The sequence below is a fragment of the Cibotium barometz genome, chromosome 4, assembly GCF_041138505.1.
Source record: "Cibotium barometz isolate CiBa-2024 chromosome 4, ASM4113850v1, whole genome shotgun sequence".
NCBI lineage: Eukaryota > Viridiplantae > Streptophyta > Polypodiopsida > Cyatheales > Cibotiaceae > Cibotium > Cibotium barometz.
This window is the reverse complement of record NC_141049.1, coordinates 44,197,671-44,223,337: the sequence shown is the minus strand read 5'-3', so window position 1 is coordinate 44,223,337 and position 25,667 is coordinate 44,197,671. Positions and strand designations below refer to the sequence as shown.

The 25,667-nt window shown below is 41.6% G+C and overlaps 1 protein-coding gene across 1 annotated transcript; it reads left to right on the top strand.

Moving 5' to 3' along the window:
- Positions 1-4,375: 4,375 nt before the first annotated feature.
- On the top strand, positions 4,376-7,378 carry LOC147639297 (uncharacterized). The gene has a single exon (XM_086783147.1). The coding sequence runs from the start codon at positions 4,642-4,644 to the stop codon at positions 6,808-6,810; it is 2,169 nt and encodes a 722-aa protein (XP_086639273.1). The 5' UTR covers positions 4,376-4,641; the 3' UTR covers positions 6,811-7,378.
- The last annotated feature ends 18,289 nt before the right edge of the window (positions 7,379-25,667 follow it).

The following is a 25,667-nucleotide window of genomic DNA, read 5'->3' as shown; positions in this document are numbered from 1 at the left end:
TGAAACCTGGGTAGCATTAGATAGACCACGCCTTGAACCCACTGATGCGCATGTACGCAATGTACACTTAATAACTATGAGAGCTGAGGGATTTTTAAGTGTTAACATTTCCATCAAAAATAATTCCTTGGTTGGGAAGGGGTTTGCCATGCCTATAGGTTCCATGGAAGAGGAAATCCTAGATCTGCGCCAACAAATGCAATATCCAATGGGAAGAGAGGACATTGTTGTTGAACAAGGGCGACAAGGTCATGTCCATACCCTTATGGAGCCTGACAAAGAGAGGGAAATAGATCATGATTAATGAAAAAATGACACCGAATACAGTAGCATCACCTCATAAAACAGAACAAGCATCAGTCACACGAAACTCATACAAACAATACCCAAAATCTTAGGGTACACAGAAGTGGGTGCCCAAGACTCAACTTAAAAACCAACCCCACAAGAAGGAGAAGATGAACAATATGGAGACAACAAGAAAAATCCACAAAGAAATCAAAAGTTAGACCTGGCTTACACAAACAGATTGGCAGGACTCCAAGCACACTAATAGCCCCCAAGGGTTCCATAAGCAATGGGTTCGAAAAGACTTACTGCGAGCACAAGGATACTACCAAGGCAATACGGCAATATGGGTACCCAAACCCCACTCAGTGGCCAACACCACAAGAAATTCAAGTAACAAAAGGAGAAGTAGTAAAAGCATACAACATCAACTCCCAACCCATGCAGGGACCTTGCCAACACAATCTCTTTTGGAGTAATTGTTTAGATTTGGCCTCCCTTGCCTTAGCCTCTTCTTGAGCTTGCTGGATTTTTTCCTTTGTGAGCTGTTTTTGTTGTTTTAAGAGATGTTCTTTTGCAAGAGCATCCCTTGGGTCATTGGTCCAAAATATTTTTTGAGTTTGCTTCCATTGACGTAACCCTCCATCTGTATGCCGTCAATCGTCTCAATTCAAACTGACCCTTGAGGTGTGATCTCAGACACTCGGAATGGTCCTAGGACTGTATTTGAGTTTCTTTTTCCTGGTGCTTCCTACACCATACATGAGGACAAGGTCCCCCGTTTCCAGTTCTTTTTATTTCATATTTTTGTCAAACCAATATTTCCTACGTAGTTTCTCAACCATGAGTCCATGTGATGCTATTAGCTCGGTCTCATCAATCTTCTCTAAGTCAATTAGCGTTTTAGCTAATGCATTATCCGTCAGACTTGTACTGCAATCCTTAAGGTCAGGACTAGGTATTCCATAGGCATTACTGCCTCAACACCATAAGCTAGACGAAAGGGAGTGTATCCCATCACTACCTTATATGATGTTCAATACGTCCATAGGGTTGCTGTCAGCTTATGAGTGCTTCCAAGGTTTTTGTCAAGATAGTACATAAACTTTTGTTTGTACTCTCTGTTTGACCATTAGCCTGTGGATACTAATTGATCCCCCTCTTCTCTTGATTGGGTGGATCCGATGTCGATCGTATCTTCTTCGGATCCATCTTGGATTGTGACCCTTGTGTCACCCTTACCCACTTTTTTCACTCTTCTCCTGCAGCCAGTTCTAGAAATAGTCGCATCTACTTGGTTTTTTCCCTTGTCTTCTAATTGAGCTTGGGCTCATGTTTCAAGACATTGAGTGGTGTGATATTTCTCGGCTGTACACTAATGGTTCGGATGGTGGTCTGATTGGCAGTAGAAATCGAACCACTTGCGCGATATGGAAAATCCTTGATCAAATGATCAATACCACATTTAGGACAAGTGAGTACTGGCATGTCATTGGGCATAGTAGTCACTTGTTGGGGTTGGTGCATATGAAAAATATTCTTATTTGGGCACTTAGCAATTCTATGCGGCCCTTCGCAGCAGCCAAAACATTGTAGCGGTCCTCTCCTTATGTTCAAGTTCATGTCCTTGCCCTTCCACTATACCGTGGTTTGAAACACAGGTACTGGCATGTTATTCTGTAGAACGTAGAATTCAGGTGTGACCTCCGCAGTTTCCTCATAGTACTCTCCGCTAAGTTCTACTTCACGTACCACATCAACATCTTCTGATGGCTCTTCAATCAACACTTGGTTGATTTTTGCCTATGGTGGTTGTGGTGGTAGAACTAGTGGTGGCAGAGGTGAAGCGTCTTGTACTCAGAACATCCCCCTAGGTAAGTAGGAAGAGTTGGGTTGTCCTCCACTGTGGCAGTGATTTGAAAGCTTGGGGTGTTACTTACCAGTGAGATCCCTCCCTACCTCGAAAGAAGGAAGGCTACAGGAGGTGTCTTACAATAGATAGATCAAATTGAACATTTTTGCCATTGTTTTTGGCAATTGCATCAAAAGAACCTCCGATGTGTACACCCAAAACAACCAAAAAAACATCATGACAATGTCTGTTGAGTAGAGATTTAAAAACATGCGATAGTGGAGAAAGAGAGAACCGGAGGAGCGAGAGCTTTCTTTTTAACTACCTGCAAGTTGTGAAGATGAGGAAAGGTCATATAGAGGCGTGATTATCATTGGATAATCATGCACAATTACACATTTTAGGACTTTGAATAGTCCATTGTAAAGAATTGATTTAGCAAACTGACACAACAGAGACCGAGAGGGAGAAGCAAAACCAACCTCCACATTGCATTTGTTATATTTTGACCAGAGGACATCTCTTAGAGCACATATTTGAAACCCAAAAAATGAAAAAGGCACAAGATAAACAAGGAGAGCAGAACTTGTGAATTATATAAACATGACAAGCTAAACAAATATAGAAAGGATATTACCCTACTCATTCACTCACATGCAAAGCGTGTGAATTCAATAGCATGGACACAATAGAGCTTAGAAACATCCTTAGTAAATGATAACAAAGGCATGCGAAGCACATGAAGAAAAGGAAGTGGTCAAGCATAATTGACGTTAACTAAGCAAGCGTTAGGACAACTAAAGCATAGCAACCTTTACTATTGTAAGGTTATAAGGTTACATAAATAAATCAAATGCTTAAAAAATAACTAATGAAAAATGTGCGTGATAGAGGCTAGTAGTATTGATCAAGTTATAGTATTAACTACTACTATAGTATTATAGAGTCTAGTATTATTGATCAAATCATAGTTATACTACTAATGTATACTTCTATACCCATATTCAAGCTAAACCCCATATTTATTAATTAATGCCCGTAAAGCGGGCACTAATTAATGAATATCCTAAGGGTGAAATCTAAAGCTCCTTCGACTACCTCCCTCTGTCGCTCATCGCAGCCTCCCCTCTCGCTTCAATCCACGCTAGCCTCCCCCTCTGTCTTTTCTTCTGCCCCCCTCATGGCCACCTCCCCCTCCGTCTCTCCTTGGCCTGCCTTGTGCAGCGACACAGCCTCCCCTCTGGCTTCGCTTCATGCTGGCCTCCCTGCCTCCCTCACTACTACATCCCCCTTCGCATCATGCTCTCTCTCCCCTCTGGCTTCGCTTCACGCTGGCCTCCCTGCCTCCCTCACTACTACATCCCCCTTCGCATCATGCTCTCTCTCTCAATGGGCCATAGCCCAAACCCATGCTGTTGTTTAGCATGGCTATTTTCCCAGAAGCCTCTAGAGCTCGAACGATCCAGAAGCCTCCAACTCCAGCACGCGCACATCATCTTCATGTATAAGAAAATTAACTTTTACATAAGATCCATTAACTTTTAAGTACGCTAAGGATCTCCCTCCCAAACTAATTAATTAATGTACAAGAAAATTGAAATTGGGCACCCATATTATATTATATTATATGGAGTCTAGTATTACTGATCAAATTATAGTGTGGATTATTAGGAGATGCGATGGGGTTGATGGGCTTTGGATCCCCTACAAGAGGGGCTAAATTTAGAAGGGGGGGGCGGGGAATCTCAGCCTCGTTCATGCATGTTGCTTAAATTGAGGTTAGTAAACGTGTGTCTTGTGGGTATATACCGCTAAATTTGGAAATTGGTGATAATTTTTTCACGAAGAAACGTTGCCTGCGGCAGCCTACGAACTCGCTGCGTTTTCTTATTTTTATAACTTAGACATTTACTACTGCAGCTTGACCCTATATATATATATATATATATATATATACATATAATATGATCATATTACCACTAAAAGCTGGAATATTCCTGAACACGTTTATAATAGAATTTGTCCGTTCCTTCCCCATGAGGTTGTTGGTAGTTTACGAAATACTTGCAGTTATTTTCTGCTAGCTTTGTAGATTCATGCTCTCCCTTCTACCTTGATGAGGTGACCACAATAATAATAATTTATTCAAATTATTTCATCCCTTGCCTGGCTTGTATTTAAGTCCGCCTGCACTCTCCTTGGTGGATTCTTCGCCTTCTTTGCATAGAACTTCGATACTGCAGTGTGGATTTTCCTGCACTTTGAAGCTTCCAACGCAGTCTCTCAGTACTTTTTCTTCATCTCCTGACAACCCCATTGATCTTCCCAAGCAATCTCTTCCCTCCCTCTCTCTCTCTCTCTCTCTCTCTCTCTCTCTCGTAGCTCGTTCCCAGCTTATTATTGGACTTCAACCTTTGCTCTCCCCAATGCCTTTGTTCACCTTTCACCCTTTTAATATACCCTCCTAGCTTGCTCTACCTTCACTTGTACTCTATATCACCATGGTGATTACCTCTTCAACCCAATGGACCATCCCCTTGATGAATGCCTCTAATCCACTATTATCAGCTTCTCCTTCTCCTCCTCCTGTCATTAAGCATGGGTCTGTTCTTGGATTAAAAACTTGTCAACTAAGTGGACCTTCCGTCGAGAAACAGGACCTGCACTCCACTTCCTCCAGACGACTGCAAGCCCTCCTACCAGACCCAAAATGCAGATCTGCTGGCAGCTTCAGGCAGCTAAGTGAAGAGTTCTCTTGGACTAAACCACATGATTATGATGGTGATAATTGGCTTGGTCAGCTAAATAATCATGATTATGATGATGTCCACTATGACAGTATTGCAATGCCATGGTCCACGCATGATTTTACTGCTGATGCATATAATGCTACTGTAGTAGACATAGATGGAGAGATTACTGCAGCAGATGTTGATCTTCTGCCCATGCCAGGCCTGGTGAGCGGCCCTTCTCATTTCTATGACTCTTACTTTCCATCATTCAGTCCCAATAGCTCCAAAACTAGTGAAATTTCCTCACCGGAGAGCTCTGCCAATAGTTCCAAATCTGCGAAAATTGTGCCCAATCACCTGGGCCTGCCGCCAAATTTCCATCTAGAAGTAGATGGTATGGCTGCCAAATTTGGGGATTTTATTAACAATGGTCATATGAACACCCCCATGAAGCCCCCAGCTAGTGGAGAGCAAGCTAAATTCATCTGCTCAGGGCCTAAAGTTGGGAGCAATCATGCATCTCTTGCAGCTGCCAGTACTTCAAGCATGGCAACTTTATATGGGGAGGATAATGATAACTTTGCAGATTCTTTGGCTGGATTATGGACTAATTCTGTGATTTACCGCAACCCAGATCGAATGCTGCATGACCCAGAGAGCTTAGCGTCAATTTTCAATGTTTTGCCTCAGACATTTCATGGACTGCCATCATCAACAGGGCCTGAGAGTGATGTTGAGAACTGCAATGTTGGGTCACAATTCCTCATGGATGAGCTGCATTATCTTGTTAATTCAAGCAGAGAAGCTCCAGATGAGAAGCCAAAGGCAAGTGGGTCTCTTCAGCCATGTGTTACCTCTGCAAATAGAGCTTTTGGGGTGATGGAAAATGGCAGACACATGCTGTGGGAAGCACAAGAGACTAGTGGACCTGGACCTGGACCTGTCGTCACTTCCTCCATAGCCATGTTTGGTGGAGGCCTGCATACTAATGTGGGGAAGCAGCTTTCCTGCAATATAAGTGAGCTGAAGGGCTCACATGGATTGAATGCAGCAGATGTCTCCATATTGCCAACAATCAATCCTTCTGAAACAAGCCTTAATGGAGGTATGTACACTTCATCTGTTTTGCCAATCAAAGTGGAGACGAATTGCTCAAAACCTTTGATGGAGAATTTGGGAGGCAAGAAGAGGCCCTTTTCCATTTTCCAACTGCCAGGCATAGTGTCATCCTCAACAACTAGTGTTATCTCAGGCACAAATGCATGGCATTGTCAGCCAGATTACATGGGGTTAATCATGCCGAAAGAACAGGAGATGAGCCACTCTTGTGCAACACAGGACTTGAGTGCTATGCTTTACAAGGCTCAAAAAGGAGGCAAGAAGAGGCCCTTTTCCATTTTCCAACTGCCAGGCATAGTGTCATCCTCAACAACTAGTGTTATCTCAGGCACAAATGCATGGCATTGTCAGCCAGATTACATGGGGTTAATCATGCCGAAAGAACAGGAGATGAGCCACTCTTGTGCAACACAGGACTTGAGTGCTATGCTTTACAAGGCTCAAAAAGGTGGGCAGCTAGCTGGCCTTCAGTACTACATGGCTACAGAAGATGGAGCTGCCTGCCTTGATGAAGAAATAATGCTGAAGCCTCCTCCAAATAAGGTTCGTAGGAGGCATGGGACGGCCATGGATCCGCAGAGCGTCGCTGCACGCAGCCGTCGGGAGAAATTCAGCGACCGCATCCGCATCCTGCAAAGCCTTGTGCCCAATGGAGAGAGGCTTGACACTGTGTCCATGCTAGGACAAACTCTAGAGTATGTAAGGTTTCTGCAGCATCAGGTCTGGCAATTGTACCATGGCCTGGATCCTATGTTGCCGAGCACCGCATGCGAGAAATGGAAGGATTTTATCGAAGCCGAACCAGCTTTGATGAACTAAGACTTGAGTTTTAAAAATCTGTAAGATAGCACATGAGTTCAAAACATAACATCTGAGAGTTTACATGTAAGCTCCTTGAACTGATGTGCTATCTAGGGTAGTAAGGTAGCGAGTCGTCCCGGTCTCCCCGATGGCTAACCAAGGGCCTACTCGCGCACGAGTGCAATTAGTTGCAAGTTCAACCTTTAAGAAGCAAGGGTTGAGCTTGCAACCACAAAGAACTTGCAGGTGCAGGCTTTCTCCTGTGCGCGGATAGACCCTAAGCAATCAAGCCAATACAGTCATGGAGAAAGAGGTTATGTCTTTAGTCTTTTAGTACATACAAAACTTGGAAGGCTCACAATCACTCATTTAGCTGACATGATCTACACATAGTTGGGGCTCAATCATCTTGATGTATGCTTTCTTTCATAGGGTAGGGTCAAAACTTGTGATCTGTTCTGTTAATCTCTGTGCAGAAGGTCATCTGTTTCATCATCAAAAGTGACATGAAAGCTTACCAGATTTTGCCACTTTGTGATGAATAGGGGGAGAGATTGAGTAGAGTGAGTAGAACCCACTGAATTCTAATAACAGCATTTGCGTTTTATTTCCATTAAATGTGCCAATAAAACACACGTGGTCGATCATTTTTCTTCGGATCGTTATGCTATGTATGTAAAAGGTGTGCTTCTTTGTATGAACAACACTGGATCCGATCGCCGCGCTGTAGCACGTTACGTTCCGATATGTAGCTTTCGCTCCTGCTGTAGAATGAATGAAGAACCAGTGTTTGCGACGAAGACGAAAAACCGAGGTTTAATGAATGGCAAATTTCGAGAATTGGCCTTGAAAATTAAAAAGAAAAGATTTCCTGAAGCAACTTTTAGGGGTTTTAAGTTTTTTTTTTTTTTGATCGAGAATAAGAGAGGTGTAAAAAGTTTTTTTTATAAATATTACATATTAACCATGGAGAGAAAAAAGAAATCCTGGATTTCTACAAAAATAAGAGAAAAAAATCCCATCCATTTGACCCTTTGTATTCGTGGTTCCATTCCTGATTTGACCTTTTGTATTCCAGCTTCCATTCCTGTGTTTTTCTTCTTAATGTCTTTTACATACCGCAGTAACGCGCGGGTTGAGTACTAGTATTTACAATTTATAGTATTTTAATATCAAGAGTTTATGGAGAGGGGCCCAAGGGTTACCTCACCATGTGCCAACATGGCCAGTTGCCTCTAATTGAATGTTTAAATTTGCATGCTAAACGATTTTTGAAGACTTAGCTTTGAAATTCAAGGTCTTTTAACTTCTTATTACATGCGTAAAAAGAAATTATGTAAAAAACTTGGAATTTCACATGTACATGGTTTTTTCATTATCACTTCTACCTATGATTTCCTTTTCCTTTTCACCTAAAGTCAATTTCCTAGCCATAGACATGACCATTTATCACTTTTGACATGTAGCTAAAATTTTGCGTGGATATCCATGTTTCAACTTTATGACCCACCATCAATTACATATATAGAGACATGTACTTCTAAACATTGTTAACCACACACACACACATACACATATTTATATGTTAATATCGATTGTAGGCCTTCAGCCTACACCTAAGTTATCAATCAAATCTATCTAAACCCAATACTTGTCTAGTCTAACCTTGAGTACTCCTCGCCTTCTCCCCTCCTACCCCTAGGCCCCTTTCTTCTGCTCTCATTGAGCCCCAAGAGGAGTACAATCACCAGTGAGCAAAGCGGCTAATAGGGATGCTACCTACAAAGATCTCCTCCTCCATAAAGAAACCCTTATCATCGAGGCACATGTAAAAATTCATAAAATGGATCTTGCCACTTTGCCAACCATGAGCCGGTCTCTTGTGGATACCCTTGCCCTCATCAATCACACCTTGGGCTTGTACTTTCTTTAATTCAATATCTTTTTATTGGACCCTATTTCCACCCCCATCTTCCACACCATCTTAGCCACATATATCGTGTAGCAACATAACCTCACCACCCTACCAAGCTATCTCATTCATGGACAGTACACTCCTAGAATCTCGTCCCGCTTGGTGTCACATGTTCGAAATTCCTCACTCTTTACCGAGGAAGATCATTTCCTTGACCTCACGACACCACCGGCCTTAACTTCCCCATCCATGCACACTGACTTCACTTGGCCATGATAGCTATGAAAACCCTTGCTGAGCAGTGAAGTCTACTTTCTACCACCTTTGTAATATGCCCAATAATCAGTACAACCAGTTGGACATTGTCCGACTATATCACATAATATCTCTTACCTTGAACAAGCACTCGCACACCAATGAAGCCACCATTCAAACTATCCACAAGACATCTCCATGGACGATGCACAGGAGGCCTTTGCCTTTTTCCAAATCCATAAGCCTAAAGATATTGAATACTGGGTTTTGGAGACCCTTTGAGATCATGCTTCGATCCATCGATGGCTTTCCCGCCGCAAGCTCAAAACACTTCGTCATGCCTTTCTATGAGATCGGTGGCATATTTGGTACCAATGTGGGTTGTTGGTAAGCGGGTTGGTAAGTCTCACACCCACGTTGGGTCCAGCCTACTACATGTCCAATTCTTTATGGACCCACGGTACAAAAAACCTTGTCCAAGGGTACAACACAAAAGCTACCAGAGAGCCAGAGAGAGAGAGAGAGAGAGAGAGAGAGAGAGAGAGAGAGAGAGAGAGAAGAGAGTCAAAGAAAACAGAATGAAAAGTGTTGAGAGTGTCAGAGTTTTCACCTAAAGAAGCTTCTTCGTACGCCCACCTTTTGCCCAATGCCCAAATGCATGCCACTTGTATATGTAATAAACACACTGACAGTCATCCACCTATAAAATATATCCATATGCATGCTCTACATGTAATAAACATGTTCTTTCTATGTTGAGCCTCATCACTAACAATCATCCACGTACATTTCTAGATGGGGGGAACCATAGTGGGCACAAGCTTGACCCCCATGGTACGACCCATCACTTGCCTTAAATTATTAGGAATCTTCCATGTCCTCATCTTTGACCAACCACCTTATTAATCCACACTGCCTCTATCTCCCAGTGCTCACTAATGCTATAGATAGGGGGACCACCAATGGGCATGTTATAGAGAGAGAGAGAGAGAGAGAGCTTGAGTTCCTTGCAAGCACACACACACAAGAGAGTTCAAGACACAAGAGACAAATGGATGGCTGAATTTTCTTCTCTACAACCATATAACTAAAAGATAAGAGTACATACATAAAGGGAAATTACTCTCCTCCAACAACATACAAAGTGGTCGGTCTATAGTGTGAACTCGACTATATGAGCTGGCGCTATAACTATGCCATGACTCTAGTACTCCAAAATGGCTGTCACACAGCCTGTCATCCACTAATGGCATATCAACCATAATCGCACCAACCGTGCCATTGACATGTGCGGAAGGTATCACTCAGGTGGGTCATCAACGTCCGCCCATAGCACTAGTTGAGCTCGATATCTCAACAGAGGGTTCTCCATGTGATGGTTCCCCACATTCTCTTTATGGTATCAGATCTCCGGTTCATGTGAGAGCTAAGGAGAGCAAGACATCCAAGAACAAGTAAGCAAGGAAGCAGTACACGGGTAAGAGCATCATCATCTCTTTCCCTTCTTAGTTTAGGTACAAGACCCTTCGGTAGCTCCGAGAGCTACATATCTCCGATTGAGGAGATGTCTTCACAGGCTTGGAGGTATTTGTGTGGTACTTAGTACTTTGTACTACTATTTGGCAGCCATATTCGCGTTTCGGGCGCATTTTGGTCTCCGTTCTGTCCTGCACGATATTTTCGGCAATTTCGAGAAGTTCTGGTTGAGAATTGTCTCTCGTTCGAAATCTGGTTATTGCAGTGCAGCAGTGCATTTTGGGAGTGCAGACAGTGTTTGCATATGTATTGTTAAAATTAGGTGTATGTACATGTACTTTGATCAGATTTAGCGACCTACATGTTGTGCTGAAGTACCGTTGCAGTAGTCATAAAAGATATTGTTGTGTTACAAGTTGCATACAAAAATTGTTTGTTGCATATTTTTTAAGGTTGCAGGAAAACATGTCTAATGGAATCAATCAGATTGTCAGTGAGAAGCTAGACAAGAACAACTTCCATGCCTGAAAGTTCAGAATGACCAATTTTTTGATGGGTAAAGGATTTTGAGACTATGTGGAAGGAGACAATGAGGAGCCTCCAGAGTTGTCTGAAGAGAATGTTACTCCAACAGATATATAGGCATGAAGGATTTTGAGACTATGTGGAAGGAGACAATGAGGAGCCTCCAGAGTTGTCTGAAGAGAATGTTACTCCAACAGATATATAGGCATTCAAGGATTGGAACCAGAGTGCAAGGAAAGTTATGTATTGGCTTTCAATTAGTGTCATAAACACAATAATAGGACATATATAGGATGCTAACACTCCAGCAATTGCATGGCAGAACCTGGTGCAGATGTTCCAGACTAACACAAAGACAAGGAAATTGCAGCTAAAGCAAGAGCTGCATATTGCGGAAAAGAAAAGCATGTCTATTAATGAGTATTCTGTAAAGATCAAGGGAATTGTTGAATCCCCCTAGGTCCATCAATGTATCGGTGGAAGATGATGATTTGGTGAGTGTCTGTTTGAATGGTCTTGGCAAAGAGTACAAGCCATTCAAGACCTCCATTACAGTCAGGGGAGAATATTCCCAACTTTTGGGACTTGGTGTCTATGTTGATAATAGAGGAAAAGTCATTAGGTGAGGACTCTTCTTCACAAAGCAAGAACACATCGGAACAGTTCTTGTACTCTACTTCAGGTAGAGGCAGAGGCAGAGGTTGTGGTCGAGGCCAAGGTGGTGGCCGACAAGGAAATCAAAATTTTGGACAACAACAGTTCAATGATTCGTAGCAATCACACACAAGTGGAAGAGGCTAGTCTAGAGGTAGGGGGAGCCAAAGAGGCCGAGGTGGTTGGCAAAGAAATCAGAATGCAAATAGCATAGAGTGCTATTATTGTGGCAAACTAGGACACATGGCAAAGGACTGTTATAAAAAGCAGAATAACATTAAAAGTAGAAAGTTACAGCAAGGCAACTATGCATCATCTAGTAAACAGGGAGGTGATGACAGAAGTGAGTAGTTGTTTGTGATGCAACACATGCTCGGTTCCATAACAGGAGATATGTGAGAATCTCAAGCTACATGGTATGTGGATTTTGGAGCCTCTAACCACATGACCAGTCATGCTGAGTGGTTTAGAGACATGCAAATAATGGAAATACCAAACTATGTAGAAATTGGTGATGATATTACGTATTCCATTGCGCATGTTGGTAAAGTGCCATTGTCTATGTAAGATGAAAAAATGAAGTTCTTGGCAGATGTACTTCATGTTCTAAATATTACAAAGAACCTAGTTTCGGTTGGACAAATGGTTGAGCAAGGTCTGCAAGTGTGGTTTAATCCTCAAGGATGTTTTGTGGAAGACTTCAAAAATCAATGTCGCTTGGTTGCAAAGGGTAATAGAAATGGCAGGATGTTTACTTTGGATGTGAACATGCCTGAAGTAAAGGCAGCCATGTTTGTGCATGGAATAGGTTTCATTGCAGATATTGACATATGGCACAAGCACATTGGTCATGTGAATGTACAGTGACTAAAATCTATGCAGACCCAAAATATTGTTGCAGGTTTGCCAAAGTTTAAAGTTGATGGTATGCACAAAGTATGTGAAGAATGCCAGCTTGGTAAGCAGGCCAAACATGCATTCCCACATGAAAAGCATGTCAATGCAAGGCCATTAGATGTCATACATTCAAATGTATGGGGACCGGCCAAGACTGCAACAATTGTAGGTTGCAGGTATTATGTTACATTCATTGATAACCACACTAGGAAAGTGTGGGTTTACTTCATGAAGGAGAAAAGTGACATGTTTTCTCACTTTCAGAGATCTAAAGCCTTGGTCGAGAAGGAAAAAAGCATGCAAATAAAATGCCTAAGATCAAATGGTGGGGGGGAATATTTTTCCAATGAGTTCAGCGATTTTCTAAGGAAGCAAGGAATCAAGAGACAGTTTACATGTAGGTACACTCCGCAACAGAATGGTATTGCAGAAAGGAAAAATAGACACATTGCAGAAGTGGCACGTGGCACGTGGCTTGATGGCTAAAAAGAATATGCCACATTATTTTTGGATAGAAGCAGTAGCAACTGCCGTGCACATTATGAACAGGACACCCACTGCAGTTGTTCACGGTATGACCTTTGAACAGAAGTTTACATGCATAAGACCGGATGTGTCTCACTTGAAAGTGTTTGGGTGTATGATGAAGTAAGAACAAAGTTGGATCCAAAGGTAGAGAAATCCATCTTTATTGGTTATGCTATGGAGCAAGAAGGTTATAGATGTTATAACCCTACCACTCGTGAAATGCAAGTAAGCAGAGATGTTTTTTACGAGATGAGTAGTTGGTATGCACCAGTAGTGAAGGCAACATAAGATGCAAACATAAGAAGCATTGATGCTACACCACATGTAGAGCAGCAATCACAGGTGATAGGTGGACTTGGAGAGTCCTCTAGCAGTGGATCCGTTAGCCCATGGTTAGGTAGGTTGAGAACAGATGCAGGTACACATGTATCACATAGAGGGAAGGAAAAGGTAGATCAATCTTTTGTGCCTGATCTGTCAGCACATCACTCATATGTGGATGGTGACTCTAGCAGCTTTGAGTAGAGCCTTGATGAGGAGCTTGGCATTCCATCTGTGGTTACTTCTCGTGTAAGGAGAACGAGGGCTATTTTGAGGACACCTAGCAGTGATCCAAGTGTACGTAAGTCTACGAGGGTTAGGTACCCTGTTGGACAAGTTGAGATATGATAAATATACAACCCATCATTATGCTTACATGGTTAAAGCAATACAGGAATTGGAGCCCACTTATTTTGAGCAAGCACTTGTAAATAAGAAATGGGAAGACGCCATGAATGAGAAGATGGCAGCATTGGATACAAATGCAATGTGGGAGTTAGTGCCTTTGCCTAAGGAAAAAAAGGCAATTGGATGTAAGTGGGTGTGTAAAGTCAAGCATAACGCTGATGGTTCAGTGAGCAGGTATAAGGCAAGATTGGTGGCCAAAGGCTATGCGCAAACTTATGGCATTGACTATGAAGAGACATTCAACCCAGGTGCAAGAATGGTAACGGTGAGAGCTGTCATTGCTATGACTGCAACAAAGGGTTGGTCTTTACATCAAATGGATGTAAAGAATGCCTTCTTGCATTGAGATTTGCAAGAAGAAGTTTACATGATGCAGCCACGAGGTTATGAGAGTGATGCACACCCATTTTTTGTGTGCAAGTTACGCAAAGCCTTGTATGGCTTGAAGCAGGCACCCAGAGCATGGTTAAACAAGATCGAGGAGTATCTTGCTATCATTGGATTTCAAATATCCAATGTAGATTTTTCACTTCATGTGAAAAAGACAAATAGAGGGATCATGTTATTAGTCATTTATGTGGATGACTTGCTTATCATTGGTGATAGTGATGTTGACATACATGATGTCAAGAGGCTTTTGAAGCAAAAGTTTGAGATGAAGGATTTGGGTGAGCTCTGCGATATTTCTTGGGCATAGAGGTGGTGAGATCACCTCATGGCATTTTGTTAATATGGCTTGGACATGTTGTCCAAGTATAGTATGACAAGCTGTAAGCCTATTTCAGTGCCATTGGAGAGCAAAACACAAAGCTTTCCACAGATACAGGTGAGCTTTTGGAGGACCCCACTACATACAAGCGCATAGTGGGTAGCTTGATCTATATGACCATTACTAGGCCAGACTTGAGCTATGCTATTGGACTTATGAGTCAGTTTATGCAAACCCCTAGGAAGCCACACTTGGATGCAACTAGACAGATTATTTGATACATAAAGTCCATAATTGATTATGGACTTTTCTATGAGGCTGGTATAGAGATATAACTACATGGGTACACAGATGCTGATTAGGCTGATAGTGTTACAAATAGAAGATCTACCAGTGGTTTTATGTTCTCATTTAGGAGTGCTACTGAGAGTTGGAGCAGTAAGAAGCAGCCAACAGTTGCCTTATTGAGTATAGAGGCAGAGTACAGGGGTGCTACCATGGCAACTTGTGAAGTAGCTTGGTTTCAGAAGCTACTTGGTGATATGGGTGAGCCCGTGGATAGGGCAGTTGTAATTTATTGTGATAACATGAGTAGCATACACTTGGCTAGTAATCCAGTATACCATGCTAGAACAAAGCACATTGAGGTGCACTATCACTTTGTGAGGGAGAAGGTTCTAGTAGGTGATGTAGATCTGGTATATGTCAGCATAGAGGATCAGGTGGCTGACATCTTCATGAAGGCATTGGGCACAGAGAAGCTCCACAGGTTTAGGAGCTTACTTGGAGTGCAGTGTGGATTTGAGCTCGAGGAGGAGTGTTGAGATATCGAGCTCAACTAGTGCTAACGACAGACATTAATGACCTACCTGGGTGATAGCTTCCGTACTTATGTCACTGGCACGGTTGGTGTGATTATAGTTGATATGCAGCCAGTGGATGACAGGTTGTGTGATAGCCACTTTAGAGTACTAGAGCTATGGCATAGTTATAGCACCAGCTCATATAGTCGAGTTCACACTATAGACTGACCACTTTGTATGTTGTTGTAGGAGAGTACTTTCCCTTTATGTATGTACTCTTATGTAGGAGAGTACTTTCCCTTTATGTATGCACTCTTATCTTTTAGTTTTATGGTTGTAGAGAAGAGAAGAAGATAGAAGAAAATTCAATCATTTTATCTATTTCTTGTATCTTGCACTCTTGTGTGTGTGTGTTTGCTTGTAAGGAACTCAAGCTCTCTCTCTCCCCCACATTCTCTTTACCCTCAACCTTGCAGGTTCTTCCAAAGAGCTTCATTGTATCTAAGCTTTTCCTCGACTCCAATTCAACACCACCACAACCTCTCCCTAGCCAATGTTTTCACCATGAATAAGCCTCATGTCTCAGCATCACCACCTTGTGAGATCGAGACATACTCTCATGTCGTGCCATGAAGATCAAGACTGCCATCTCCCGACACCAATCATTCCATGGTGGTCCTAGCGCTCATTCTACCAATCACACAAGGTGTGAATCGCTTCTACTAACTACCTCATGACGGAGGGTCCATGTTATTTCTAGAACTAACAGAGGCCTAGTATAAATAACCTTTAAATTTCCTATCACTTTCCATGTTTTCTTGACACACTACCTACCATCAGGGCTATCCAAAGCTTCCCATCACTTTACCTTGCATCAGGTCCCTAACCATACCACCTAACCTCACCTACCAACTTCATGGTGTATCGTGTCCACACCTTTCTACCAAGCAATAACTTTACCACCAACTCGGGTGACATGAGGACATGATCACCATTAGGAAGGGGGAATGTTCACCACTCCTTATCATGGTTTCTCCTTCCCAACCTACTATAAGGCGCTAGACCATCTTACCTGCTCAAAGGAACACTTAGCATTTGTAAAACAATGCTGGAACATATAAAGCAGCCTTATCCCCTGTATTTAATGTCAAATAGGGAAGTCTAAGGACTTCATGTACATACTTGCTTAATACTAGAGGCTAGACCATTTTTAAGTTTGGCACATAATCATTCCCTTGCAATTGAATACTTGTGAGCTCTTTTCTCCTCTCCTCTTCTCTTCTCTTGCTTTCTTGTATGCTATTAGATTCATGCATGCTAGATGGATGCTATCTTGAATAGGTTTGCTTGTAGGTTTCCCTCTTCCATTAGCTTCTTCTTCCCCCACCTTTTCTAAGAGGAAACCATTCGTGAGGACCATCTCTATTTGCCTCCTACACCTAAGCAAAGAGAGCTCTCCCTTCACCCCATCGATAAGGAGCCTTTTGTGTGACAATGCAGTGAGGATGCGACGTGTGCTAATGCACCCATATCAGGAACTTATGTTTGCAGATCGAAGGTAAGGCCCAATGACACATGATTTGGCAAGGCTAAGGTAAGTTCTTGACTTAAATATAGTACAACAATACTCGATGACTTTGCCAGCAAACTTTGAGAGTCCAAAAGAGGAGAGTTACGAGTCATATGTGACCAGTACAATTTATATGGATATCTAAAATAGTCCTCAGCCACCACTGACAATGCCTCCTTGTTTGAAGCTATGGTGCAATAAAGAGCAAGAGACTTTAGTAACATGTCGCATAGGCCACCTCTCAAATGCTTTCATTACTAGTCCTGCACTAGGTTGCGGAGTGTCCTTGTAGAGTTGTCGCGCAGGTGCCCCAACTTCATCCACAAATCCATGCTAAATCCTAATTTCAGTCCATACAGAGGCACATGTTACAAGTGTGGATTCCAACATTCTTTTAAGAATTATTCCAATAGGGTGATAATCACCGTAAGGGCAGGAGCATCAGCCACTTCAGTGAGCGTTAACTTGTTAAAGCATACAAGCATAACTTATTTATACAGCCTCCCCCCTAATGCTATCACAAGGCTCTGAGGGTAGTTTGTGAAGGAAACACTCAAGGAAGTTGTCATGCTATTAGCTAAAGAGTGTGAGACATAAGCCCTAAAGCCCCAAAGGCTAGCCTTTGAAAAGGTTAAAGGCCCGAAACCAAAGGTACAAAAGAAGAAAACCTCGAAGAGAATTCAAAAATGCAACACACAAATAATTATCAAACATGACACACGATGTTGTTGTCAAAGACTACGACATCATGACCACATAAAGTGGTTCAGAGATAGTACGTTGAAAGTCGCCTCCCTCTTATGGAGACAACAAGAGATATCTTGCTTAAACCAGCTCATGGGGAGACAATGAGAGATCTCCCACTTAAACTAGCTCATGGAGACAATAAGAGATCTCCCTCTCATAGAGGCAACAAGAGATCTCCCGCTTAAACTAGCTCTTCCCAAAGAAAAAGAAACCCATTGACCATAGAAAAATTTCAAAGAAACTCAAAGAGTGTCCCAATCTTGTGTTGGAGATAAGCCCAAGAGCTTATAAGGAAGGTGTAGGATAAACTAGAGCCAGTACTTGAGCAAGTGGTCAAGTACCAACCCCACTATCACTAAGCCTACCTAAGTCTATCCTAGACCCTTTTCCATATTCAATCATAGAACCAGGAACCTTAGAGTGTGCCAAAAGGCCATAGCAAAACCCATGACCATCCTTAAGAAGCCACAAAAAGAGCTAGCTTCAGAGCCTCTGTCTCTCGAACTAATCCAACCAAATTTTGCATTGCTAGATGCAGTGAGAAGAAGGAATAAGTGGGAAGTGAAAGTTGGCCCTCCATGGGTCATCATAATTGCCATAATATTTTTTCTGATGTGATAGTTGATGACTTCATTTTGACCCCATTGAAGGCACTGCCTCTCCTAGGGAAGGATTAGTGCATATCCCCTATACATTGGCAGCTCTAAGCCCACCTCCCAGTAAGGAAGCCAAGTGGGCATGAATATCACACAAGGGACATAACATGCCTCACAACCTTTTTATTATCATCAAAAGTTTGAGTCTCGATAATTTTGCTTTTAGAAGGAATTTTTTAACTTTGGTGGAGAGACTTATCCGACTGTGGATGATTGGGAGCATAAGAGTCCACACACTTGAACCTGAAGAGGAGAAGGATAAACAGTGCCACATTGAGAACTCTCCTTCCATACCCAAGACAAAAGGATAGTTGAAAGCAAGTGCCTATGAACAAGCTAGGACACTATTTCAAAAATGATGAAATGAACATCGTGTTACCTGTCATTCATAAAGGCACGACGGTCTCTATAATCTTAAATGGTGGTGCTTGTGTTAGCATAATCACCAAGAATTGTTTGGAGGCCTTAGGAAGCCCACCACTCATAGGTACATGTCTCGTGTGGTTAAGCTTGCTGAATAGGAACAAAGATAAACCTTTGGTGGGTGTCTTTGAGGATGCAAATATCAGGCTAAGCTTCCACCAAACATTTGTGGTGGTAATGTATTTTCAGAGAAGAGGGTCATACACCACACATTCGGGCTAAGATTCCACCACACATTTGTGGTTATGTATTTTCGAAGAAGAGGTTCATACACCACACATTCAGGCTAAGCTTCCACACATTTGTGGTGATGTATTTTCAGAGAAGAGGGTCATACATCATGATCCTCGAAAGTCCTTACATGAGAGACATAAGGACGGTTCTAGATTAGGAAACCAATCACCTTTATATATGCAAGGGTAACAAATCCTTGAAAATAAGGAAGACTCACTCCATGGGTCTCCCGAGGCACTCTCACCAATGATTATGACACATTTGCTCTAACCATGTCAATTGATATATGTAGAGCTTGTAATAAGATGTTGGATGGTGAAGATGAGGACCAAGAATATGAGCCCCTCCTAGAACCTACCAACTCTAAGGATTGGATTCACATTTTGGTGACCATGGATGCTCTTCCATAGAAGCCTAGACAAGGTTTGCACGATTTGGGTGGTGCCAAAATCACATCCTTGTTTGTACTCAACACTTTTAAAACATGAAGAATGGTGGAACCCACTTGCCTTGAGCTAGAGCTCCCCCCAAAAAGATCACCTAGATATATGACCCACCTTGGTTGACACATTTGGGCTAGCCATAACGTGTTACCTTGGGAGATGTGGACTTTATTAGGCCTCATTAGGCCACCCAATCCTCACACCCTCCCCGAAGTAACCATTACCAAAATAAACAATTCCCAATCCATGACCATTGTTTTGAAGCTAAATTTTAAATTGGAACTAAACCTATGTCTTGCAAGTTTTATGTGACCCCCGCATGTAGAATGAAAGAGAGCATCATCCTTATTTGGGAGGGGATGGATTGTAGCAATTGGTTATGTAGTGAGTTGGTAGAAAAGAACCACAACTGCACTCAAGCTTCCATGTGGAATGGTTACTGTACCCTTCTATCAACATCCCAAGCCTCATCCTCCCACTTACAAGCCGCTACCTCAGGTAACCCTTAACACTTAACACTCCTCTTGCCTTTGCATGATCACTCCCTCAAACCATAAAGAACACACCCCAAACCTCAACCTCAACAACCCTTCAAGGAGGTCACGAAGAAGAAGTGGGTACCCACGACCCTAGCTAGCCAAGGAAAGTTTAATGTCATTTAGCCAAAAGACTGAACCTCAAACCATGAAGACCACACCTCAAACCTCAACCTTAACAACCCTTTAGGGAGATCACTAAGAAGGAGTGGGAACCCAAGAGTACCCTGGCTAGCTAAGGAAAGTACAATGCCATTTATCTAGAAGCCTACCCATCATGAGCGGAGATTTGTCAACAAGCAGGAGCCCAATGAAACAGAGTTTTACCTAAACCTCGAACCCCCTTGGATCCCCCATCAAGATATTAGAAGCTCAAGGCTCCTATGGCAAAAACCCTTTCATTTGATTTCCAAAAACCTTGCAAACGGCACCCTAATATCCAAATCCAAAAAGAGTTAGCTGGTGAGCACCTCAAATGTTGGCTCAAGCTTAGCAGTTGACTTTCTATTCGTCCCATCTAGGCTGTTTTAGTAGCCACAAGGCTTCTATGAAGGGAACCCCTCCATTTAGGTTTCAAAGTTAAGGAAATCCATATCATAAGCCTCTACAACCATGAAAATGACCAAAGATGGAGTGGAGACCAAAATCCATGCCTTTAAGGCAACCCTAAAGCTTAAGCAGGAATGGAGAGCAGTGGGTTCCACCTCGACTCGTGTGTCGACACCACCTTCTTCAAGAAGTCAAAGGAGTCCGTTGGGATAATCAACAATAAGAGGCAGTCCCTTGCCCATGTGCAATGGCCTTACCCATCCCTGTTCCCATTAAAGAAGAGACACCCATGGTGACAAGTCCCAAAGAGAGCTCTGCACACACATGGCATCATCAAGCAACCCCAAGGCTTAAAAAGATCACCATGACCTCAGGACACCCATGTGCACCACAACGCAACACAAACTCGCCAGCTAGAACTAGAAAGATAAAGCTCAATCAAGCACACAAACAAAGCTGGCATCAATAATGCTAAGGTTTTTATCATGGTGAATGGGCAAGCGACATTCCGCCTTCGCTCAATGAGGCCACATGGTAAGCCAAAACCTTAAAACCCCATTGTATGTAGCACCTTCTATTAATTATACATACACATATACTCGAGAATGATTAAAAACTTGAAACCTAAAATAAAACTTAAAATGGTAAAAAATTAAAAACACCCACATGTATCTTTATGCACACAACATATAATGCACCCATGCTTGCATGTACTCACTCTTTCTACACATGGTAACACACACACACACACACACTCACCCAAAAAAAAAAACTCGAAAAAAAAGTAGGGTTACGTATGCCTTATGGTAATACAAGCCCACGGTGCTACATGGCACCAGGTGCCTATCCATAAAAAAAATTGCAAAAAAACTGTGGCAATGTAGGCCATGGTGCCATGTGGCACAAGGTGTCATATCATCAAAAAAAAATTTAAAAAGGGTTACATGTGCCACGTAGTAATGCATGCCATAGTGCCACGCGACATCGGGTACCATGTCATCAAATTTTTTTGGATTTTTTAATTTTATTTTTAAATTACTTGATTTTAGAGAGAGAGAGAGAGAGAGAGAGAGAGAGAGAGAGAGAGAGAGAGAGAGAGAGAGAGAGAGAGAGAGAGAGAACTTGAGAATTTGATAAGATGAGCATTTTTTAATGGGAATTTGGAAGACTGAGAAATTAGGAAATAAAAAATTAATAAAAAAAAGTCAAGTAGCCATATGCAAAAATTAAGATGGGGATTTCCATCTGCACATGTGCACCCCGAGGTTGAAAATAAAGGAAGAGAAAATAATTAAAAAATAATAGGTAAATTTTCCAAAAGAAGTAAAAGAATTATTTTTTCAATGAGATTAGTTAATGAGAATTATCCGTAAAAATACACAAAAGGATATGTGTGCATTAGCCTTGGCTAAGGATGTGAATAGTGTGCACATTTAATTAAATGCAAGGGTGAATGATTAAAGTCTAAGGTTAAAGGTGAGTGCAAATACCTTTGGGTTAATTTTTGGAAGGAAGATAGTAAATTAACTCGGAGATAAGTGAACTAATAGAAGACTTTAGTCATGCATGGATATGTTAGTTAACTAGATGTATGTGTAGATGCATGTGAAGTGGTTGTGTGCATGATAAAATCAATAGATGCATGGATATGTTAGTTAACTAGATGTATGTGTAGATGCATGTGAGGTGGTTGTGTGTATGATAAAATCAATAGATGCAAGACACCTTGATTAACTACTCTAGCACTTGATAATGTAACCTAGGAATAATTTAAGAAGAAATGCATTGAAATCTAAGCAAAGTGTACTCTACTAGTCTCCAAGAAAAAATCATGGATTTCTTTATGGGGGGGGTATTTTATAGTTAAAAATAACGGATGCATGCCTCACATGTACCCTTACTTATCTCAAGTTGTTAGCCCACCATATCTTTAAACAACTCCACTTTAATCTTAAGGGATTTGGAGTTTATGTAAACTTGGGAAGAGTAGAAATCCTATTGGAGTTTTAAAGGAGAAAGAGAACAATTCTTTGTCCAATGGTTGCCGTAGAGTATCCTCAAGCTCATTTTTGCAAGGTAAAATATTTAAATACTCATAAATTATGATTTCCTTATCATTTTACATTAAAATTAGCAATTTTGATTTAAAATAAACTAGAAATATAATTAAATAACCTCTACATATTTTCCTAGACTAGAGGCCTCTAAGATCTAGCTTTTATCCCTTTTTGCATTAATTTAATACCCAGACCTTAGCAAACCTTAGAAAAATTGTGAAACTCTTTTTAATATCTTGGACCATAATTAACCCTTAAATGAAGAGATTGATAGTACCTTAATGAAGAATAGGGTGGCTAAATTAAATGACTTTGGATGGTAAATAAGGACCATGATTAAAGTCAAGAACAAGAATAATAGGGATTGCTGTGCTGAATTCAAAGAGGGCAAATCCTTATGATTTGTGAAATGGCTTGAAAATTCAACATTAGAATAATTTTTATAGGACCTTCAAGGAAGAGAATTCCTTTTTAGAGTAAACAAAAGATCCCTAGAGATTTTTTGACATAAAGTTAAGCCCAAAATTAGAGAAATAGGACAATGGCCTTAGAATGACTCTCGTTTTCATATAAAAAGGACATTAGAATGACCATTTTTATATGTAAAGGATCTCAAGCAAAGCTGGTTAAATTAAATTATGGGATCAAGACTTGGAATTGATCCCAAAAAGGGAAGAATCTTGAGAATACCTTGCCAGGCTATGTTGTGGCTAGGGGAATTCGACTTGCTTGGAGTTTTGACTGGAGAGTTGCGATGTCTTGTCGAGCTTGTGATAGTTTACACCGCTTCGGATGTGAATCGAAATATACCATATTTTGTTTAAATTACATCGCTTTGGATGTGTGTATTTTGATTGAGCTACTATTTTCTTGTTTGTAATATTATATTCATTGAAGGTCTTAGGGCTTGAGTAATGATTTTGGGTAGCCCATGTGGTGGGTTAAAGTCAATGGTGGGGAGAGAGAGAGAGAGAGAGAGAGAGAGAGAGAGGTGATTTGTAGAGAGAGAAATAGTCAAAAGTGGCAAGAGAGAAACAAGTAATTGTCCTACACAATGATGCCTGATTGATTGTTTTGAACTTACAAAAGTATAATGCTTTTTGTAGGCTAGAAATTACCCTTATCTTACATAGGAGATGCCATAGACACACAAACCTATTGGCATGTGGCAACTTATCTTATCCAAATTTTAGGGGGTGTTCATACCGAAGTAGGTGTTCACACACACATACACATGAATAAGATTACTCACACATACACATGAATAAGATTACTCACACACACATAACCCTTTGAGGGATTGTTCACACAGACACAAGAGGGTACATAAAAAAGATGAAAACACATGGGATGATACACACACATGAAGTTGCGAGATACCCAAAAAATCTCCCTTCGGAGAGAAGGTGGTGAGACCCTCATGCAAAGAAAGTTACTACTACCTACTCCATCTCCATTACCTAAGAGCTAGACTCACCATCTACACCTCCCGTGCCATGGTCATAGAGTCTCTCCTATTAGGGTAAGACCAAGTGTAAGGACGGTAGCACTTTGTCACCCCCCTAGCTCCTATCTAGGGTTTTATGGAAATATCAAAAATCCTTTTATAACATAAGGCGGTATAAACATATATGACGAACACTTATTACAAATCTTTTTCGGGGGATAACCTAGGCAAAGGACACATATTGACTCTCACACATAAAAACATAAATATCGATGGAAGATTAGATCCCCCCTTTGGTTTGCGATGCTCTTGCGCCAAGCATTATAGGCTCGAGGGGCTAGAGAAGAGAACCCAAAAGACGCTTAACATGTCGTACGAGGCTGTAATTAGTTAATTTTGTCAAAAAAACCAAAAAAGCCCCATTTAAAGGTTTACAGAGGCTTCAATTTGAAGTTCATGAAGCAATTTTACTAAAATCTCCAAATTAATTGAATGTTGGAGTGTTTAATTAGAGGATTATTCCCTTGATTTAAAAAAGTCCCAAACCATAAATTAGAGGCAAGAAGGCAGTAGGGGACTGAGGCATTGACTGGTGGGCTGGATCTGAGGATGGCCACACGTCAAGCTGGAGCGCAAACATAAGTAGATATAAAGACTAAGTGTTGAGACACGCAGCACTGATGCCGTTCAGATGTGATCAGAACTGGTCTTGTCGAAGTTGGCAAAAGTAGCACCTACTCACGTGGCACAGCATTGGTGGATGGCTAATGTTGAAGTGCTATGAGTGCTTGGAAGGGTGAGCTCGTCGCTCGTGATCGCTTATAAGCCAATGACAAGATGTGAAAAGTGATGATGCCTCTGAAACTAGCGGAATGTGGCAAGTCGATCAATGCTCTACACGAGCAACAACACCAGGGTCGCAAGGGCCTAAGGGCTGTCATACCAAATGAAGGTACATAGGGGTTTGGACAGCCCCTGGTTATGGTTGGCTGAAACTCCATGGTCAAGAGAGAGAGAGAAAGAGAGTTGACAAATGACAATGGCAAGAGAGAAACAAGAAATTGCACGACACAATGATGCTTGATTGATTGTTTTGAACTTGCAAAGTATAATGTTTTTTATAGGCCATAACTTTTAACACATACATAGGACACATACCATACACACTAATGACACGGGGCAATTTACCTTATCCAAGTTTTAGGGTGGTTCACACCTAAGCAGGTCTTCACACCCACATACACATGAATAAGATTACTCACACACAAATAAACCTTTTAAGGATTGTTCTCACAAATAGACACAAGTAGGTACACAAACATGATGGACACACATGGGATGGTACACACACATGGAGCTCTGAAATACCCAACATTCATGTGTTGCATATATTTGTTTATGGAAGCCTGTGAAGGTACCAAAGATGCTTATGGATTGCCGTGTGGGTGTCATCCCGCAGGTGCATCACATGAAGGCGGTCATCTGAGACCTTGATCCCTCTTGGTAGAACATGGGTGTGCTCCTCACACGATTGGTATGAGAACAAGAGGCGAATCTGAAGTGAAACAAGAAAAGTAGTGCCTAGTAGTAGTATGCATGTTGGTACGAGACATATGTGTCTCCTGACGTCGGTACTTGGAGTGTTCGTGCTTTTGGGATCGATGATGACTAATAGGATTATTTGGCACTTGTGTTGAGGTGGATGTGAGACATTGTAGGACT

What these genes read in the sequence shown, in the direction of transcription:
- LOC147639297 (XM_086783147.1), top strand. Translation starts at nt 4,642, where the DNA reads ATGGTGATTACCTCTTCAACCCAATGGACCATCCCCTTGATGAATGCC.